We start from the raw sequence: 22,375 nt of genomic DNA, 5'->3' as shown, positions 1-22,375 counted from the left end.
ATCATATGCAAGCTATGAAACCCCAAGTATCTCTGACTGCTCAGGGTTTCACTCATAGGCAATAAGTACTCCGATATGCCTACAGCCAATTGCTGTGAAACAACTGCATCCTCTTTGGTGCAATCAGACATAGGCTCTTTGCCACATTATTTCAGCTCCTTTAGCATCTCAGCAAAATTGGTCACCAAATCGTTTTGCTAGGCCATGAATCTTTCTGCCTTTCCCCCTCCCCACTTCTCCCCTCAAAAATCTTTGTTCCAGGGTTATCTATCAAATTCCTCCTTGTGATGGTTTGGGTGTTGCTCACCCCCTCCCACTTGTGAAAAATCACCCAGACTAGACTCAGCTGAGCTGGAAATTAGAAAGAAGCTTTCTATTGACAGCTTAGCACAATATATGAGCAGACATTTACAATCTATACTGCTACAGACAGAAATACACAACTTAAAAAAGTAATACAGTAACACAACAGCCCTATCAGAAACCTGAGTCCCCAGGAGGGGCTCCCAACCACCCTTCCACCTCCTTTCCACCCCTCTACCTTATCCCAGACTTTGCCTTATGTTCAATGTGAGTTTGGAGAATCAGCCAGGGGGGTTAGGAAGCAGAGAGATTAGTTAGACAGCAGGTCAGAGAAAGAAGGGAGGCAGCCAAAGCCAGAGAGCAACTCTGTTATCTATGTTTGTGTTCTTCACTCAGCAAGCCTATGAGTGAAGTAGCCATCACCATTGCTTCCTTTTCGCAGCCTATAATCTAATTCCTCTCACTAAAATATCCCAGCTAGGCTCAAACTAGCACACTGCTATCTGCCAAACCAGGTGGTTATCAACATCCATGAATTACAAACACATTGTGTGTCCATGCATCAACCTGCTAAGGTACAGATACTTACAGTGCTGGTAGTGAACTCAGGTGGGTTGTCATTCACATCTGTCACCGTAATGATCGCTGTTGCCGTGTTTGAGAGACCATAGTTGAGATTTCCTTCCATATCTGTGGCTTGAACAATAACTACATACTGCTGAACTTTCTAGAAAACAAACAAAAAAAGCCAGAAATAAACAACAGAAAATAAACAGAGGAGAAACAAAAACACATCCTGTAGAAAGCCTTGGTTTATATTCTGTATCTAAGTGCGACCCTTAAGCAGACGAAGAAGTTGACCAGATTCAAGATGCTAGCAAAAAAAGACAGATACAATTTTTCTGTCACAGTTTCAAGGGGATTTTTGCACAGAGTGGTGGACAGCACCTGTTTTATGGGAAAATAAACACCTTGTGGACAAAATTCCTTGGTTGAAACAGACATTTTGGTCAACTTTAAAGCATTTTCAGTAACATTAGTTTCTGTCTTCTGAAAAACAGCAAATTTTTTCCTAATGTGTTTTCATTGAAAACATCACCAAGAACATTATATCCCCCAAATTGACAGTAACACTGCCTGGCAGCCCTCCAGCTCATTCTGCTCACACAGATGTCTGCAAAGCATTTTGATACTTAAAATACTCTCAATCCTTACCATAATAGTGGTAAATAAGGAGAACTGAAGTCCACTATGAATAACTGAAATAGACCAAAATAAATTCAGTGCAGTAAATAGAAGTTCAGGGGAAATGATTTTAATTCCTGAGCACCCCAAATGACAGGGCTTGCAAAACAGAAAAAAAACTGACACAGAATCATAGAATCAACTACAGAAGCACAGAATCAGTCAGGGTTGGAAAGGACCACAAGGATCATCTAGTTCCAACCCCTCTGCCATGCCCAGGGACAGCCTACCCTAGAGCAGGCTGGACAAAGCCTCAGCCAGCCTGGCCTTAAACACCTCCAGCCATGGGGCCTCAACCACCTCCCTGGGCAACCCATTCCAGCCTCTCACCACTCTCATGCTCAACAACTTCCTCCTCACATCCAGGCTGAATCTCCCCACCTCCAGCTTTGTTCCATTCCCCCTAGTCCAGGCACTCCCTGAGAGCCTAGAAAGTCCCTCCCCAGCTTTTTTGTAGGCCCCCTTCAGATACTGGATACAGTACTGAGCATCCTCTGAGCATCCTTGTGGCCCTCCTCTGGACATGCTCCAGCATCTCCACATCCCTCTTGTCCCAGGGGCTCCAGAACTGGATACAGTACTCCAGGTGGAGTCTCACCAGAGTGGAGTCTGGTGAATCACCTTCCTTGACCTGCTGGCCACACTTCTCCTAATGCAGCCCAGGCTCTGGGTGGCTTTCTGGGCTGCAAGTGCACACTGCTGGCTCCTGTTGGGCTTCTGGTCCAGCAGCACCCCCAAGTCCCTCTCCTCAGGGCTGCTCCCCAGCCAGTCACTGCCCAGCCTGCATTTGTGCTTGGCATTGCCATGACCCAGATGCAGGATCTTGCACTTGGTCTTGTTGAACCTCCTGAGGCTGGCTTGTGCCCACCTCTCCAGCCTGTCCATGTCCCTCCAGATGGATCCCTGCCCTCCATCCTCTCTGCTGCACCACACAACTTGGTGTCATCAGCAAACTTGCTGAGGGTGGACTCAATGCCTCTGTCCATGACACCCACAAAGTTGTTGAACAAGACTGGTCCCAGGACTCATCCCTGAAGGACTCCACTTGTCTCTGGCCTCCACTTGGACACGGACCCATTGACAGTCACTCTTTGGGTGTGGCAGTCAAGCCAGTTCTTGGTCCATCTAGTGCTCCACCCATCAAACCAGCTTGGAGACCAGGATGTGGTGCAGGACAGTGTCAAAGGCCTTGCTCAGGTCCAGTTCCAATCAGGTTGGAAGAGACCTCCAAGATCATGTCAGGGGCTGGAAGGGACCTCATCCAGTCCAACCCCCCAGCCAGAGCAGGATCTCCTATACCAGATCACACAGGAACATGTCTGGGCAGGTTTTGAGTATCTCCAGAGAGGGAGACTCTGCAACCTGCCCTGGGTAGCCTGTTCAAGTGTTCACCCTCATAGTGAAAAAATTCCTCCTCCTGTTTACATGACACTTATTATGCCAGCCACAAAAATCCTATGCCAGCCAGCCATAAAACCCACACATTAAAGTTCTAAAAGATGCTGCATGTCAGTGCAACTGGAAAATCAACCTGAATAAAATAGGAGAGGGTGTCTGATCTTGCATGTGTGTACATCTCCCTGGGATGTCTCTGTACTCAGGAACATCTGCCCACACTGAAAAAAAAAGCAGCCTGATCTTTAGAACTAGCCTCAACAATAAATATTCATTTGGAGGTGCAGAATTTACTCTTGATGTCTACACGTGTCGTGCACAAGAGTACACAGAGCACTCGACAGGCAGCTAGGAAAGAAAAACTCCTCTCCTGAAATCTGGGCAAAGAGATGTGCTGAGGACCAGGGAGGGATGCAGCCCTAACTGGTGTGACTGAAGGCAAAGCTAAACATTTCACTCTGCTCCTTAAGGTTTAAGGTGTAATTCCAGACATGAGCTAGGGATGCAAGGACCAAATGGCTCTGACTGCACAGCAGAGAGCCCAGAGCGTGTGGAAACCAAACAGAGGCACAACGTTGTGAAGGAAAACCTTTGTGCAGAGCCAAGTGACTTCCCTGGGAACCAAGGTTTTCCTGGGAGGAGAGAGATGCCACATGCTGGGTTGCTCCTGTGCTCCAAACACAGCTCAGGGCCCTGGGAGATGCTCTGGTGTGTGCCTGTGTTACAAGCATGTGTAAACTGTCAAATGCCCTACAGAAATGCACAGGACAAGAAATTAGTTGTTAGGTCTTCTTGCTCCTTGAAATACTGTAACTGGCTTAATTCCTTCATTCTTCTGAGTCATTAGAATAACTGACATCTGAATTTTAGCTTTATCTTGAGTCCAGGACTTTCCATTGGCAGATACTAACTTGTTAAATTGAGATCACACAGAGGGATGCAGCAACACCTTGCAACTGGAATGTATTAGGGAAATGTACTTACATTATCTTGTGCTACCTTGTATAATAAAACATGAGGGAGAAGCTACTGCCAGCCCCTGCTTTTCCTCACACAAAAAAATTGCCATTCTATACTCTATTTTTAAAGCACTGGGTAATTGTAAGGCTGTAATGTCTTTATTATTTATACTGCAGATTTTTCTTCCTTCCTCTCTCTTATAGACAACCTGGGAGGTGGACAAGAAGTAACTCTGGTCAAACATTTGTGAGTCAAACCAGGTTTAAATCACAGAAGGGGGAGCAAGTTACTTTAAAGAGTAAAAAGGTCTTTTCCAACTGAAATGATGCAATGATTCTATGGTTCTAACACTTGCAGTGAGAGAGTTGGTTGGGATTGGTCACCCCGGAGAAGGGAAGGCTTTGAGAAATTCTTACTGCAGCTTTTAAACGCTTAAAGAGAGCTTCTAAGAAAGACAAAGACACACCTTTTAGTAAGGTCTAGAGTGATGGGATGAGGGAGAGTGGTTTTAAACTGAAAAGGGGTAGACTTAGATTAGATAGGAGGCAGATTTTTTTTTTATGAGGATAGTGAGACATTGGAACAACCTAAGCAGATACTTCCCATTGCGGGTTTTCAAGGTCAGGTTGGACAGGGCTTTGAGCAAGCTAATTTAGTGAAAGATGTTTCTGCCCACGAGAGGGAGGTTGGACTCACAACACGAAGAGTTCTCTGATTCAATCAGATTCCACATAAATTAGAAAGAACAGGTTGGAGGCCACATGAGCTGCTCCATTTCAGAAGTGCATTTAAACAGCAAAGCCACCTCTGCTGCTCCTCACTGCAGCGAGATGCAGAGGTGGCATTCACAGCACCTGATGGCGCAGCTGTCACACCTTACTGCAAAAGCCTCGGTGCTTCAGCAGTCACTGCAGGAGAAAGCTTCCTTCCTTTCTGACAGCCAGGAGGGTGACAGAGCTGGCTCCTTCACATGGGGCTTGGTGTTTGTCTGTTCCCTGTACTGGCAGACTGACCTCTTTCCAAGGGAGCCCAGGGGAGCTGGTGCAGCAGTGTGCCTCCAGCGAGGGCACGGCAAAGGCAGCTCCTTTCACTGCCAAGAGTGATGCTGGAACTCATGACGCTGTTATGCAGACTTCAATATGAACTCTGGGAACACGCTGCAGACCTTGGGTGAGGTCACACTCTGTCTGCATACCTGGACCCATCCTGTAAACCTTCCATCACCTTTGGCTTCTTCCCAGCTTGCTTCAGTCACTCTGAACCAAAACTTCCCTGGAAAAATGAACCCTCAGTTTCTCTGTGCAACCTGTACCAGTGCCTCATCATCCTCACAGTGAAGAACTTCCTTTCATCTAATCTAAGGCCATCCTCTTTCAGTTTAAACCTATTACCCCATGTCCTCTCACTACAAGGCCTTGTAAACATTCCATCTCCAGCTTTCTTGTAGGTCCCCTTTAGGTAATGCAAGGCTGCTATAAAGATTCCTGAGAGCCTTCTCTTCTCCAGGCTGAAACCTCCCAAGTGGCTCAGCCTGTCCTCACAGAGGAGGTGTTTTAGCCCCCTGATCATCCTTGTGGCCCTCCTCTGGATCTGCTTGAGTAGATCTATGTCCTTCTTATGTGAGGGACCTCAAGGCTGGACCCAGAACTGCAGGTAGGGTCCTAGCAGAGTGGAGCAGAGAGGCAGAATCTCCTCCACTTGCTGCCCACGCAGCTTTTGATGCAGGGCATGGTTTGCTTCCAGGCTGTGACCACATGCTGCCTGCTCATGTCACTAGCATCTCCAAGTCCTTCTCTCCAGCCCTTCATTCCCCAGCCTGGGTTGAGATCAAAGGTTGCCCCAGTCCAGGTGCAGGACCTTGCAGCTAATCTCGTTGAACCTCAAGAGGGTTGCATGGGTTTGAAAAACAAATCCTCTTGTACAAGGAGGGGTAAGAATCTAGAAATTCTCAGTTAATAGTTCTGATAACTTCACCATTATCCTGCTTATTAAATTATCCATGCTCTGATGACAGATGCATGTCTGTGTGAACTCAGACTCTGCCTTACTAATCTCAGGTTTACAATAAAGTTTTTTTATTTAACAAAGAGCCTTTCACTGAGCATCTCAGCACAGTGTTAATGAAAAACCCCACACAAATTCAGAAGACTGAATTAAAGACATGTAAAAGAAAGATGGTATCAGTCACATAACACAATGTCAAAAATGAAAGTGCCCAGAATTTAGCAATGTACCAGCCTCAAAGACACAATGGATGAGGAGAGGGGAAGGATGGCAAAAGAGTGCTGCTTGAGTACCAGCAAGAGCAGGGAGTCCAAGCCTAGTGAGAAAGTGTGTGAGGAATTACAGCAGATCTCAAATGGATGGAATTCATTTCAGCAGATGTTGAATGGATCAGGTCAGATAGTTACAGAATGACCACATTTGAGATGAGTATCTCAGGATACTGGAGACAGCTGCAGCAGTTGTGGGCATAGAATCATAGAATCAGTCAGGGTTGGAAGGGACCACAAGGATCATCTAGTTCCAACCCCCCCTGCCATGGGCAGGCACATCTCACACTAGATCAGGCTGTCTAGAGCCTCATCCAGGCTGGCCTTAAACACCTCCAGGGATGAGGCTTCCACCACCTCCCTGGGCAACCCATTCCAGGGTCTCATCACCCTCATCTTGAAGAACTTCTTCCTAACATCCAGTCTGAATCTACCCATTTCCAGCTTTGTTCCATTACCCCTAGTTCTGTCACCACCTGACATTCTAGAAAGTCCCTCCCCAGCTTTCTTGTGGGCCCCCTTAAGATACTGGAAGGTCACAAGAAGGTCACCTTGGAGCCTTCTCCTCTCCAGACTGAACAATCCCAACTCCCTCAGTTTCTTCGCATAGCATGAGTGTTCCAGCCCTCTGCTCATCCCCATGGCCCTTCTCTGGATACCTTCCAGCACATCCATATCCATCTTGTAACAGGGGCTCCAGAACCGGACACAGTACTTCAGGTGGGGTCTCACCAGTGTGGAGTAGAGGGGAAGGATCACTTCCCTCGACCTGCTGGCCACATTTCTGATGCAGCCCAGGATCTGGTTTCTCTCTGGGCTGCAAGAGCACACTGACAGCTCAAAATGAGCTTCTTGTCCACCAGCACCTCCAAGCCCCTCTCCTCTGGGCTGCTCTCAAGCCAGTCACTGACATGCAAGAGGTGAGCTGTTGGTGGAAAGCTAAGAGACATCACCAACATTGCACTTAATCAGCTGAAGATGTAACTATTGCATATGGAGCAGCAGTGTAACCTGACACAGAGAACAGCCTTGGTTTGTATGTAAAGTTGTATAAAGCACAACGACCTGTAAATCACAGAAACACACAAGGGGGACAAGACCTCTAGATGATCAACTCCAGCTGTAAACCTTACACTGCCAAGTGGTCTGGGCTATGCCAAATCTTAAGGCACTTGGTTGCCATCCACACCCAGTTCCATTTGAAAGGCTCCATCGTGGCCACACAAGGGTGGTGCTTTCAAGTATCTACTTTCAGTTTATAACTAATTCAATCTTCAGTGAGATTGGCCTCAGCAGATAACAGATTACTGATTTTTTTTGTTTTCCTGTAGCTAACCTTTTTGCTTTTGTGCATTAAGCTGATTTTATTGAACTATTCAATCAATTTCAATTTCAACATGTCCTTCCAATTTGTCACATCATCTCCAGGGGCACCTTAGTTTGTTGTCCTAATACTATCATTATTGTTACGACTATTAGGGAAAAAAAAAGGCAGCTCTATGCCCCCAAGCATGAGAGATATTTTCTTGATGGCACTTTGATCATACAGAATAATTCTCATTTTCTCTTTCTTTACAAAAATGACATTTTTAATAGCACAGGATAGAAACTACAGCATGGAGGTAACACAGAGTTACTATATGCTTGCTCCTATAATGATGCTGTGGAACCAAAGAAGTAAGCCTTTGCCCCAAGGGGGTCTAGACTATAAATCCAGCCCCACTGAAGTTCCTGGAAGCTCCAGCAGCCAGTATTTTTAATATACCTAACAAATCTTCATGCTAGAAGAAAGCAAATGTGCTTCTTCTACTTAAGGAAAAAAATACTCATCTTGGTAAATGCAGAGCTTTCAGTCTGTCCTAAAATCTAAGAAAGGCTTTTGAAGGAAAAATAATTACAAAGTAAAGAATAATTAAAGGAACTGTGGCAGATCTGATATGTCTGCTCTTCTGTCAATCATCTGATACAGTGTCATCAAGAAATACATCAGCTAAATTCCAGGAGAAATTGGCTAAGCTGGTCAATGGGAAGTTGATCAAGGGCTTGACTAAAAAGATAGCATGGGAGGAAGTAACAGTTTGGAAGAATGGTAATATGCCAACTGAATAGCAGAAACAAGAGGGGATGTAATAGTCTAAACCCCAAGATAATGCAGAAAGAGACCAAGAGTAAAAGTTTTCTTGGAAGTTGGTTTATTGGGAATGAGAAAGGACTGACATCCTATCACACCAGCTCCCTGCCAATGAACGAGGCAAGAACACCATTGGCAAAGGCATCATGCAAGGTATCAGCACTGCAGATAACAGCAATGTTAATTCCTTGTGCCAAGCACCATGGGCTCATCAGGATGCTGGGCACAGTCCAGGCCCCTTGTATTTACTGCTGGGCACAATCCAGACCCCCTTGCACTCACTGCTCAGCAACCCAGATCCGACCAGGTGCCGGCAGTGAAGAGCCCATCACCAGAGAAGAGCCTAGAAGAGCTCAGCTTGTTTAGTCTAGCAAAATGAAGGCTGATAGCAGATATGATTGCTGTCTATAAATACATCAGGAGGATAAACACTAGGAAGGCAAAAGAACAATTTAAACTAAAGGACAATGTTGACACAAGAACAAATGGGTATAAACTGGCCGTGAATAAATTTAGGCTGGAAATTACTAAGTCCTTCACCACTGAAGGAGTGAGATGCTGGTACAATTCAACACAGGGTCTGGGGAGCAAAAATGTTCTAAAGACTATATTAAATTAGGGATAAAACCCTTTTGGTCTAGGTAGAAATTATGACAAATGGAGCTAAAGCAGAAGTCAGATCTCTCGGTATTCTCTGTGTGTAAACAACTTTTTAGAAGGAAAAAGACAAAACAAATGACTGTGATGGTTTGGGTGTTACCACCCACTTATGAAAATCACCCAGACTAGACTCAGCAGCTGAAAATTAGGGAATGAAGCTGTATTTACAGCCTAGCACAACATACAAGCATATATACACAAATATATACAGTGATATACAAATTAAAAGCAACACAGAAACACCATACCCCTCCCAGAAACAACCCAAGTCCCCAGGAGGGCTCCCGACACAAGCCTCTTCCCCCTCCCTCCCTTCATAGAATCAACCAGGTTGGAAGAGACCTCCAAGGTCTAGTCCAACCTAGCACCCAGCCCTATCAGTCAACCAGACCATGGCACCAAGTGCCTCATCCAGTCTTTTCTTGAACACCTCCAGGGACGGTGCCTCCACCACCTCCCTGGGCAGCCCATTCCAATGGGAAATCACTCTCTCTGGGAAGAACTTCCTCCTAACATCCAGCCTATACAGAAATAACCAGATCAATCCACGTATATCTCAGGTGATAAAGCTGGAGATCTGAGGTGAGATGTCAAAAAACCCAAGGAGGTTAGAGGAACATGGGGTTAGGTGGATTAGAGAGTTAAAGGCAGAGTCAGCCAGAGAGCAGACCGCCAGGAGGGCGGCGCAGCCCGAAGTGAGAGCTGAGCGGTTTGTGTGTGCCAAGTGCCCGTCTCTGCTATATTTTGCCTAGCTGCATTTCTCAGCAGAAGAATGAGTGATATAGGCTACTGCTGTTTTTTTCCTTTCTTCTCACAGCTAAGGATTTCATTTCTCTCAGTAAAAATCAGCCTCAAACCAGCACAATGACAGCCAAGCAAACCTCTTTGAGCCCAAATGCCACAGAACGCTTGTGTGAAAATGGTTTAAGACTTAACACCGATCGATACCACCGAACCAGCCCATTCCCCTGGCACACACAAAGGAATAGGTGCCTCAAACAAAATCACAGTTACTGCAAGTGGCTCTCCCCATCCAGACACAGGCTGGCATCAGAGACACTGGCTCAAATCCCTAGCTGAGCTGAACAGGGTCTTGCTGAAAGAGCTTATAAACAAAAACGAATCCTATTCATAGCGAGAGTCTAAAAGAACAAAGTGCTTTAAAATGAAGTCCTAGTACCAAAGTGCTGCCTGTGATCCCAATTTTCAAATGCACATGCACAGTGCTTTAAGAGCGTGGCTGCTCCTGGTTTACACATGCAATGATTAGAAATCACACACAAGCTGGGTAACTGTGGATACCAAAGTCCAGAAATGTGGTAATTATGTGATTAAATTAATCTGCATTACAGACAAAGGGTTTGCAAAATTAGGACCCACATTTTCAAAGCTTTGTACAAATATTGTCCAATTAATTACCACTTCCTGAGAAATGCACGACCAGCTAATTTTAGCATCACGTCTGGCAAAGCAAATAAGGTTACTAGGATGTTGCTGTAGGATATTTTGAGCAGGAATCTATTGGTGAAAGAGACAGAAAATCTAAATCCCATTTCCTCCCATGACTATCCTCACATCTGCTTTGTATTTATGCCTTTTTTCCATCTCCCCTTGCTTTGCAATATCAATGAGCAGAATGTGCAATGTTCTGCTGGTTTGTTTTCTAAACCATTTCTTTATGTGCTAGTGAAGTTCTCATGTTCACTTTGTTTGGTGCAAGATAGTTGAAGGTGAACACAGGAGTAATAAATATTGCACCAGAGCCAGGAAATGTGATTTAAAAACAAACAAACCAACTCCCCCCAACCATTCACTTGACTCCAGCAGAAATACTTTTCCCCAAAAGATCTAACATTATTTAAACAAAGCTCTCAGACAGGTACTTGAAAGCATGTATCTCCTGACTGCCCCTACTTAGCCATGGTTGAAAATGAACACACATTTCCAGAAGCTCAGGGAAGAAAGCAGCTTTCACACAAGCACAGCACACAACACCTTTCACAGCTACTTCCCTGGAGACAGTGGTGATGGTCAATGAACTTCACCTGTGTGCCAGAGTCAGGCAGAGTCTCTGATACACCTTCACCCTTTCATTTCTTACATGTAGCACAGCATCATGACATGTGTGCAGCAAACCCTGGGCCCAGGAGTCTCAAAGCACAAGCTGCTGCTGCCTGGAGATGCAGTTTTGCTCCATCTCAGCCTCACAACAAAGGACTATTAGAGGTGTTCACACTCCTGCTGGGACAGGGCTACAGCAAGGGAGGGGATCCCCTTTTAAAAACGAACTGAGCTGCTTACTCAGTGCTGCACAACCATGAACTGCAGAGCAAACAGAGAGCTTTATGTTCTCCATTTGGCTGGGGTTATACTGGCCTTTCTTCCAGCACAGCAGTGTCCCCCACCCATGAGCATCTGGCTTACTTGATTTTATGAGCTACCTGTGACTGCAGAGTTCAAGAGCAGAGGCAGTGCCTTGGTCTAACTCTATCAATGTAAAGATGACTCTCCTAGAAATAATGGTGCTTAATTACTAAGATGGCTTTCTTCCTTAACAAAGGATGTAAAATAGCCTGCCCTCTGACACACAGGCTAGATCCCAGAATTCCTGCTACCATCTGACTGACCCTGCCTGCTGTCCAGACATTGATAAATGCCCATGGCTCAGGAAAAGCCAACCACAGCTCTTCAAATCATACTTTACAGCCTGGCCTCACCTCTCCTGTGCTATTAAAGCCAAGGCAGCAGCACTGCTCAGCTGCTCACCATCCCAGCATTTCATCCTGGGGGTACTGCACAGAGAGCTGAAGGGTAGGAAAGCTGGCACAAGCCAGGCAAACATCCACAGGAGATTTTCCTCTGCTGTTGTTAAAGGGTGAAGCACCTCCCTGCTTGGCACCATCCCCAGCTACCACCCCTCACACCCATGCCCTCTATACTTATCTGGAGTTTGAAGAGGAATCAGGCAGGCAATGTCTTCTGGTGGTAACCCTCTACAGGCAGAGCAGAGTGCTTGTGGCTCAGAATGATGGAAAATATTTATTCAGGCATCGTTCTGATGAGCCCTTCTCATGTTTGCTCTGACTCACTGGCTGAAGCAGGGGTGGCTTTCACCCACACCACCAGCCTGGAAGAGCTGTTCCACAGAGCTTTAGAGATCAGCCTAACACAGGCCAATTTTTTCTGAGGCAAATCAGAGTCCCGAGGCCAGAAGCCAACCTCAGGGTTTTCACTTGGCACTGCACCTGTATTGACAACCAGCTTTACAAAGCCTTCCCCTGACAGCCTGATTAACAACCAGCAATTAACTTCTCTTTAACACTTTCCCTCTCAGCACCTGAGACCTGTAACCCGTGGGATCTCACACCTCCTGCTACTCTTTCTCTCTTAAGCTCTTTCAGTCAAAGACAGTACATTAATGTCTGACGATTTCCACATCTCTACCCATTCAGAACCAGCAGACACACCGTCAAGCCTTCCAGCTTCTCCCAGGATGGGAGCTCAACCTCCCACATGGGTGTGAACAGGACCTGCTCCAGCTTAGCAGCAATTTCCTCTTTTGTGTGGTGGCTTCTGAAAGCAAACCAGTCTCTGGGGGAGGGCACATCCCCCAGTGACAGCAGACTGAGCGTGAGGAAGTGCTTTAAAGGTTACCTGAAAGACAGTGAATATGATCTTTTTATCACAGAGAGGTTATACAATCAAAGGAAGCCAGAAAGCCTTTCAGGAGTCTTACTCTGTTTGGCCTTTCAGTAGTGAGAGACCAAATAGTTCAGGGGCTCTTGCCCCTGGCTGCCTTTTTTCCTAATGTCATTCAAACTGTGAAAGTGGTGAAAGTGGAAACCTTTCCAAAGGACACGCTAGGTACAGAGAAGACGCCAGCAGTTGTACCAAGAACCTTCCAGCATCCTCTATCTCCCTGTAGCCTGCAGGACAGAAGAGATGTGAACCAAACTGAATTGCTCATCCACCTCATTTCATTGTGAGCAGGATTCTGCTGAGCAGCAGCTGCAGGAGCAGTGGTATTGACTGAGCAGCTCATCTCACAGAGCGATCTGCGAGTTGTCAGGGATACAAAGAAGCTTGGAAACAGAAACTCCAAACCAAAAAACCCTCGAAACAAAACCAGAAAAAAGCTTCAGCAGACAAATAACTGAAACTGGTAACAGAGGCCTGGGATCCTAGTGAGACATTTTCATGATTTTCTTAATGCCTGGTGCTAGCAACACTGTGCATAGGAAGGGCCGCATTGTACAGCAAGAGATGCTTTTGAGTGTGGCTACAGCCACATTCATCTGATTTCTCTTCTTTTCTTTTCTTTTCTTTTCTTTTCTTTTCTTTTCTTTTCTTTTCTTTTCTTTTCTTTTCTTTTCTTTTCTTTTCTTTTCTTTTCTTTTCTTTTCTTTTCTTTTCTTTTCTTTTCTTTTCTTTTCTTTTCTTTTCTTTTCTTTTCTTTTCTTTTCTTTTCTTTTCTTTTCTTTTTTCTTTTCTTTTCTTTTCCTTTCTTTTCTTTTCTTTTCCTCTTTCCCCTCCCCTCCCCTCCCCTCCCCTCCCCTCCCCTCCCCTCCCCTCCCCTCCCCTCTCCTCTTTTCCTTCCCTTCCCTTCCCTTCCTCCTATGTATCTACTTTGGTTGGAGTGAGCTTTATTCCTGAGGGATCAGACACTGAGCCTGGGCTATCCAGGTTTTGGAAGAACACCCAAGCTGTAACCCCACTGTGCTGGAACACACAAGCAGTATTAATGCACCCATTTCTGTCTAAGCAAATGGACATCCATCAGAGGAGTCAACTGACCCAAACACACCTTGCAGAGGGTTTGCCACGCTCTGACCCCAGCTGGCCACCACTTACAGCAACAGCTCGCTTTGAAGGATGCAGTGTACAGGATTAACAGCAAGGTAGGGGTGGTTTAACCCAGTACTTGCTCTAGATTTCCAGTTGTTGGGGCTGGGGATTAGAGGTGACAGCATCTTTTATCTGACATTTGAGCACAGTTGTTTGTCAAAACTTGAATGTAGTTTCAGCCCAATGAAGTTTTTTCACAGCTGAGATAGCACTTCAAAACTGCCCTCACTCATTTAGGTCCAGCTACAACGTGCACAGTACCTCTATATTTAAGTCTGTGTCACTATTCTCCACTTTGGGAAAGTTCTGTAACATGAACATAACATTTCTTGGGATGTTTTTGGATTGGTTATTTTTTTGACTGAGCCTTGGCAAATAAGACAGCAAGCCTGGAGCAAACACAAACTAAGGACTGGGCTGTTTCCAGAAGATAAGTATGAAAAGCACACCACCACCAAAAAGAGGCCACTGCTCTCTAGCATGTCTTTTCTAGTCTGAAAATGTTTTATGTGCTGCTGCTGCCACTGAGAGACCTAACAGACATCTATGCCTCAAGGAGCCCAATAAAGGCACCTTGGGTTGTGCACAGGCTACTGAAGCTGTTCAGGCACGACAGACAGACTTCAAAATTAATGTCAGGGTGACTATCAAAATTCTTATCAGCAACTCCACCCTAACAATATCTGTCCTTGGGTTGTACCAACTTTCCTGTTCAGAAAGACTGTCAGCTAATGAGCTTCTCATAGGGTTCTCTCAATTTAATGCCAAAATTAGAATCACAGAATCATTAGAAACAGGTTCTATCTCACTCTTCAGTGATCCAAAGTACAGATCAGGCACAAGCCCACAAGGACACGAGAGAGAAATAAGGAAAATGAATTATGTGTTCTGATTGCCACCACTGATAGTCATGCAAGGGGGTGGCAGTGAGCTGCTATGAGCTACAAATAAATTTCATTAAGGAAAGCAAAAAAAAAAAAATAGAGATATGACAAATATCTTGGATAATACATTCTGATTCTAACTACAGCCACTGAGTCTGTGCCAAACCAGAGTAAGGTTCTGATTAAAGCTGCAGGCTGCAGCTTGGAAGACCTGGATTTCTTTAGCATTTTCCCAAACGCTCCCCAAGTGACCTTTAGTAGGTCATTTAATTTCTCCCTGCCTCAAAGAAATTGAAAATAACACTTCAAAATGAAATGAAAACACTTTCTTATCTCATAGTGATATCATAGGAATAAAAATCCATTAGTTCACTGAAGCACACAGCCACTCTGATGAGGAGGGCTGCAGCAGCACCTATCTCCAGCACCCTTCCCTCAGGTGGCAACAGTGCCAAAGCTGGCATCCTTCAGCATCTTAGAATCATAGAATCAGGCAGGGTTGGAAGGGACCACAAGGATCATCTAGTTCCACCCCCCCTGCCATGGGCAGGGGCACCCTACCCTAGAGCAGGCTGCCCACAGCCTCATCCAGCCTGGCCTTAAACACCTCCAGAGATGGGGCCTCAACCACCTCCCTGGGCAACCCATTCCAGCCTCTCACCACTCCCATACTGAACAACTTCCTCCTCACGTCCAGGCTGTATCTCCCCACCTCCAGCTTTGCTCCATTCCCCCTAGTCCTGGCACTCCCTGAGACCTTAAAAAGTCCCTCCTCAGCCTTTTTGTAGGCCCCCTTCAAATACTAGAAGGCCACAAGAAGGTCTCCTAGGAGCCTCCTCTCCTCCAGCCTGAACAGCCCCAACTCTCTCAGTCTGTCCTCATAGCAGAGCTGCTGCAGTGCTCTGAGCATCCTCGTGGCTGTTCTCTGGACACACTCCACATCTTGGCATTAACAAGAAGCAACTCAAACCCAGCAGACAACATTTTCAATTCCTGTCTGCATTTTGCAGGCTTTTATGCCCCAGAGATGCCAGGTCATCTTGCAAAGCACTTAAAAGGAGACCTGAGAACTAAGCTGCCTAACTTTTGGCTGAGGCAATTTTTGTAAAACCATGAAATTACATTCGGCTCTTCTTGGAGAGGAAGGGACAAGCAATAGTTCAGTGTCTAGGTGGTCACACAGCAACCATGGCTGCTGAGAGGTGCCCTTTGGTAAATATGTCAGCATCGAATTGATGCTGCTTCCACTTTCTGTCTGTCACTTTCTGACAAAGGGAGCGAATGCTGAGGGGAGGAAAAGCCATCCAAAAACCCTAGGCAGGCCAAGAGAAGGGGAAGTAAACAACAACCTGACAAACACTTCTGAAAGTACAAAATGACCCTCTCTGGACTCGTGCAAACCCAGTTCTTCCTATGGCGTGTAACTTCTTGGTGCTTACCCAAAGGCCAGGCTTTGGGGGGAAGACAAATATCCTAGTTACGTCCATTGCACTCTTAGAATCCCCCAAACCTTTGCTGTCAAACGCTGCCAGAGCAATTTAATAAACAGGGAGAACGCCTTAATGCATTCTGAAACCTGAAAACCACCCATCATTAGCCCCACATGCTGTTCTCCTGCTTTCTCTGCTTTAAGCCATTTAGCTGCTACAGCTGTTTTTCTTGTAAGTCTGACTTCTGTTTGTATCAGCTTGATTTGTTTTCTGCTATATCTTGCTTGATTAAAAAGAGGAAGAAAAAAGCCTTTCACGATCCAGGTAAAACTGCCTGCTTCTTCTCTAAGCTCTGTTAGGCTGGAAGCTTGAAAAAGATGATCAAGGAGATCAGTGTAGGTGAATAAATATTCATAATATTGCTCATAATTTATACTTGGTCTCATTTTTGCAGTTGGGCTTGACATTTCATGCTGCTTTACTGTTAGGCATATGAGGTTTCCTGAATCTATCAATGCAGCAATTAAAAATACAAACCCAATGTGATATCCTCTATGTAACACATTCAAACCACCTCCTCTAATCCTATACCTATACACCTGGTGTGTAGAGCATACAGATCCTGGATTTGAAAATGAATGGCAGCCAGGAGCAAATGAATCTGCACTGTGTTGACTCTGTGTGTTCTGGATAGAAGGAACTGATGTGGTGTCATTTGTTATTCATTGCTGGGAATCATTTTCAGAAAAGAGCTTGGCTAAGCTCTTGTGAGCTGCATATCATTTGTGCCTGCACCATTATGAATTGAAGGGAAGATCCAAACAGTGCAGGAAGAGGTTATAGTCAGGGAAGCAGCTGATTTAATTAAATTTGGCAGAATGAAAGGTTAGTGGAAAACAGTCAAATAACTGAGAAGAGATTAATGGGAGGTGCTCCCTATTGTATTTCACTTAAGAGCTGTTTCACTCAGTATGGGTAGGGTCATGTTGTGTTGATTTGCTGAGAGAGAATGTGACTGACAGAACTACCACAGAAGAAACCTGGTTTGGTTGTGAAGTCAGAAATACTAATGGGGGCTTCCATCAAACCCAGCTCTGCCTGCAAATGGCTTTGTTTCCCTGGCTTTTCAGAGGGCCATGCAGTCCCCAGTGCTGCAACCAGTACTCCAGACATGATGGAGCTTCCACTGGCCAAGTTAGCAGTGTAGGCTCAACTGGAAGCCTCCCTGTTTAAAAGCCATCACAGGGACTATGCCTTGCATGCAAGACTAACGTTCAGTCTACTGGATCAGCACTGGGAACTGAACAACATGGGACATACAGCAAAAAGTCCTGTCTGCCTTCTCCATTGCTTGGTTCTGCAAACTTTGACCCTCAAAGCTGTGAAAGTTTGCCAGCTGTTTTGTGTCAGCAGCAACTGCAGAGTCGCTTTGCATGGCAGCAACCCAGCCCCTGCCCTAGCTGTTGTATGGCTGATCCCTGAGCTAACCTGCAAGCCTGGCTGGCTCTGGGAGAGTCAGTTTTCATCTGAAAATGGATGCAAAGGGAAAAATCTTCAGTGCTGTGGGGAAAGCAACCAGAAGTTTATGCTGTGAGTTAAGCTGGCTGGACATTCTGAAACAGAGACATGAACATGAAGGGAATTTGATCTTGCTCACTTTGTGCATATTAGGAATGATGAAGCTGTTCAAACGTGATAGATAAATACCTGCAGTTGATTCAACACTTGATTGTTGTGCTACATCTTGGTGTTGAAGATGAAGGGATACAGAGTGAGTCTGATGGAGAAAACACTTAAGTCCAGAGCAAAATACAATAATAGTTTGTCATCACTTACCAAACGCTACACAGCTACAATCACTTGGACAGGACAAATCACTCACTGAACAGGATCTAGGATTAATGGAGGATAAAATGCTGTACTTCTTCACAAGAGGCAGTTCATCTGTTTCTTAGAGGTTAATGATCCTAATATTTACATGTAGATGTATTAGACAAATAGACAAGAAAGATTCTTTGTGAAACATTGCATTAATGGATTTGAGTGAAGTCATGAATGGATTATCATGTGTTCTCTTACAAAAGAAAGGCTACCAAAATGAGGTATTTGCAGAGAGCAGGCTCAACAGCACAGAGCTTCCCACCGAGCATCCCAATGGTGCTGAGCACTCGCTGCGCTCTGGGGTACAACATGTGGGGAATGAGAAACAGAGAGACTGCAGGAAAATACTGACTGCTATATTGAGCAATCACAGGTTTGCAATAAAAAGTGCCTGCAGGGCATTTGGGCAAACTTAGTTTTGGTGATGATGTCTGCACCTTTTGGGTTCAATTGTGCCCAAAGACTCAGCAGAGAACTACTGCAATGAGATCTGAAACTTAACCTTTGGTGACTTGGGCACTTTGCAAACACCTTTGGAAGGATGTGAAGGCAGCCCTATGGGAGCCCAGCTTCAGCACATCTTCACTACCCTCCAGGGTACGTGTTTTCTGCTCTGGAGAGTGAAGCCCTGTACAACTCAATATACTGCCTGCTTGGAGAGTTTGAGACGAGAGATAAAAGTGGGGAAGTGAGTAGCAGGAACAAGCAGCTTCATGATAAATTGAAAAACTGCTGATAAACTAAATGACTGAGAAGCTGGGCTGGCAGAGTGCCACCACAAGAATTCACTGTGATGAGCAGGGACGTTTTCCTTCCCATATTGGGCCTGTCAGCCTTAATCAGATCTCCGTGAGCAGAGCAACTGTATGTCCAGGTGAGACTACAAAGAGAGCAAGCATTATCATCCAGGAAAGAAACTGCTCAACGTCAGTGGCAGGAGGAGAAGGTCTGGTCAGAGCAGTTTTTCAGAAGGAGCTCCAGAAGAAGTACAGCAGTACATGAAGCATGAAATGTAAATGCTGTGTTTATTGATTTGAACAAGGAGGGAGCAGACCAAGACAGATTTCTGATAACCCTGAAATGTCCCAGCTGTGCAGGGAGACCTCTGCAAGCTAATGTGGGCCCATTCTTGTGACCAGGTGAAAACGAGCACAGAGCAGTAGCCAGAAGCCATTTCAATAATTGATGGCAGAATTTAATTTTCTCAGATCAGGCCTTTAATCAAGCAGCATTTCATTTCTTTGCTTTTCTTGTCATCTAAGGGATGCATGGGATCTTTACAAGTGTCAAAGGCCTTTAAGTGACCAGAATCAGGTTCCATTTTAGCAGGGGAAATTTTATAAAGGAGTCAGCACCATAGAGACTCCCCTGACAACCTCCCAGGTTCTTGTAACGTGGAATTAACTTCAGGTTGCCTCGAGGTATGAAACAAGAACCTCCCAACTGCCTTTATGTGATAGAATGCAATTCTTGTGGTTATAAAGTTGGAGGAATGTAGCAGTTCCTTGGCTATTTGCTGCAAGAGGGAGTTTCAGCATTTCAGTTCTCTCTGGTTCTGGCTACATCTCCTCTTAAAAAAAACATTTACATATGGAAGTGCTGAACTTCATATGAGAAGCAAAATGACCCTGAATTAGAGTAGCCTACATTATAAAATATTCAAAAGTAACAGACTGAAATGAAAAACTGCAAAGTCTAATTCTGCCAAGATAATTAATCCCTGTTAACCTGTGACCTGATCATATATGATGCTGCTCTGACGAGCTTACTGAAATGCTATAAATAATGCCAGCATATTTTATTTTCTTTGTAGGCATAAATATTGACAAATTCATACTCATTAAACTTCTGTGAGCTGGGAATTATCCTCATTTCTCAAATGGGGAACAGGCAGAGGAATTAAAACTATTTTTTTTCAGAGGCACTCATCGGTTCAAGGAGTCCAGCTTGAGACACTGAATAGATTTTTAAGCCTTTTTTAGGCACAGAAGCTTCAAATCCATAGTGGAAACATTACTTCATTTCCCCATACCTTCAGCTGAGACCTGCTTCTGTGTGCAAGAAAGTCCTTCTGCTGAGGTGCATCAGTTTCTTAAGCAGAATTCCAGCAGAAAGACATTTTTTGCCACTGTAACTAGATTGACTCTAAGCCCTGTGAGGAGAGGCTGAGGGAGCTGGGGGTGTGCAGCCTGGGGAAGAGAAGGCTCAGGGCAGAGCTCATTGCTGTCTACAACTACCTGAAAGGAGGTTGTAGCCAGGTGGGGTTGGGCTCTTCTGCCAGGCAACCAGCAACAGAAAGGGACACAGCCTCAAGCTGTGCCAGGGGAAGTATAGGCTGGATGCTAGGAGGAAGTTCTTCACAGAGAGAGTGATTGGCATTGGAATGGGCTGCCCAGGGAGGTGGTGGAGTTGCCATCCCTGGAGGTGTTCCAGAAAAGCCTGGATGAGGCACTTAGTGCCATGGTCTGGTTGCTTGGCTAGGGCTGGGTGCTAGGTTGGACTGGCTGATCTTGGAGGCCTCTTCCAAGCTGGTTGATTCTATGCTTCTGGGCAGTAATTCATCCTTTTTGCCCAGCAAAACTAACTGCAGACTCAGGATATCAGTACATAAAAAAAATATTCTGGGACAAGCTGGAGCATGGATTTACAGTGCACTTGTTCCTCCACAGGATCTGCTTCCATGCTCCCCTTCAGCTCCAGTCAGCCCGAGGTATCTTACCCCACTTCAGGCCAACATGTGCTCACTGTCAGCTGCTCAGGCGATGTCAGTTGTAAATGATAGTCCTTATCCTAGTACTGATACTTTCTGACAGTTAGAATGCAAAGGGGTACTGTGGCATGAAGAATCCCTCTAAAGTAAAGATTTTTTGCTTGGGTTGTGCTGTGGAATTCAAATGAAACCATCTCAGCTGTCTGTGCCCCATGCTCTGTAATCTCAGCTCCCTGAACAACACAAGGGAAACATGACATTGGTATTTCCTTCAGAGTCCAGTTTAACATCTTAGTCCTGCAGCAGATGTAGAAGGGGCTGATGAGGTTCCAAGTTTAATGCTCTCCTCAACACTGGTGAGATGTGTACTTTTGGAAAAGAAAGTGTTTATTATTCTACTTCTACAGCAGATAAATCTCTGCAGAGCTTCTCATTTCAGGTTGCAGAGATGGTGTACAAGTTTACTCTAAGTAAATGCTGTCTGTGTGCGGCTTTATTTCCTCCGTTCTTTGGGCAGAGCTGTGCTGTGAAAGTGGAAGGACTAGAAGCTGATGTATTTCACTGCAAGCAAGAAGCAAGGCTGTAAACCAAGATCCACAACAACCTGGTGGGACTGTCCTCTTCAGGGAGGATGTGAAAGGATTTAGGACTCTGGTCCATGGTTTCTGTTAAGAAGAAGCTGGAGGCTGTGATAAGTATGTGTCAAGATTACTCTGAGATGGATTAACTAACTCCCTGTGGGGAATAAGGTAAGATCATGAAATGTATTTAGTTCTGTCATAAGTTGCACTCATTTGTGTCCCAGAGGTGAAAAGGTTTTATCTCACCTCACTTACTGCAGCCTTTACCTCACTCTCGGTTAATGGGAACTGTATGGATTTTGTATTTCTCTTTTCTCCTAGCAAACGTCAGAACAATCCAGCTTTAGAACATCCTCTCTGACAGCAGAAACAAAGTACTAACTCAAACCTGATTTAACAGGTCCCCACTTTGAATCTAAACCATTAGCCCATGGAGTAGTGACTGAGAGGACAGACTTGTCCCTGTCACTTTGAAGGGGCAGAAGCAGAAAACACAGCACATCACAGACATCCGATTTGCACTGCTCCATTCCAAACAGAAAAGATCACCTTGGGCTGGCACCTTTCTCGAGTCTAAAGACTTGAAAATATGCATGGAAGGAGGGAGATTATCCCAGTTCTGCTGCACTGCCTGCAGAGAGCTGTGAACCTAAGCCTGGTGTGCTGTGAGGAGGCTGGAGCAGGCACCAAGGGGTGTGATGGATCCAGGAGCATCTCTTCAGGCAGTTTTCTCTTTAGCTTCCCTGTGTACATGAAGCAGAGCCTGCTGTCCTGGGGCCCAGCTTTAGCATCAGTGGATGAACAGGGAATATCCATCCTAGGAAATCTTCCCCTCTCTCCCTGAAAGCTGCAGTGGCTCCTGGCTGTGCTCCGAGGGCACAGGGTGGCGAAGACTCAGGGTTTTCTGGCTTTGCTTTTGGAGTGGCAGGCAGGGTTTGGGAGGCTCTGTACATTTGGCTGCTGTTACTTTTCAGGTTCTTTTCAAGTGGAAGGGGATGTTCAACCCCATGTGCCCAGCGCTGCTGCCTGTGGAGCGTGTGCCAGAATTGGACCTCTGTATTTGATAAAGGGAAGGAA

At 45.4% G+C, this 22,375-nt stretch overlaps 1 protein-coding gene across 5 annotated transcripts in view; it reads right to left on the bottom strand.

The window, feature by feature from the left end:
- CDH4 (cadherin 4) overlaps positions 1-22,375 on the bottom strand; it is a 535,396-nt gene that overhangs the window by 54,185 nt on the left and 458,836 nt on the right. For all 5 annotated transcript variants that reach the window (XM_064167488.1, XM_064167487.1, XM_064167489.1 and 2 more), the window contains one exon: positions 893-1,030. In XM_064167488.1, coding sequence (XP_064023558.1) covers positions 893-1,030 — 138 coding nt within the window. The remainder of the gene's footprint in view (positions 1-892; positions 1,031-22,375) is intronic.

Source organism: Pogoniulus pusillus, chromosome 29 (assembly GCF_015220805.1).
Source record: "Pogoniulus pusillus isolate bPogPus1 chromosome 29, bPogPus1.pri, whole genome shotgun sequence".
In the NCBI taxonomy this organism is placed as follows: Eukaryota; Metazoa; Chordata; class Aves; order Piciformes; family Lybiidae; genus Pogoniulus; species Pogoniulus pusillus.
Note: the sequence above shows the minus strand (reverse complement) of the source record. Positions and strands in the feature narration are given on the sequence as shown.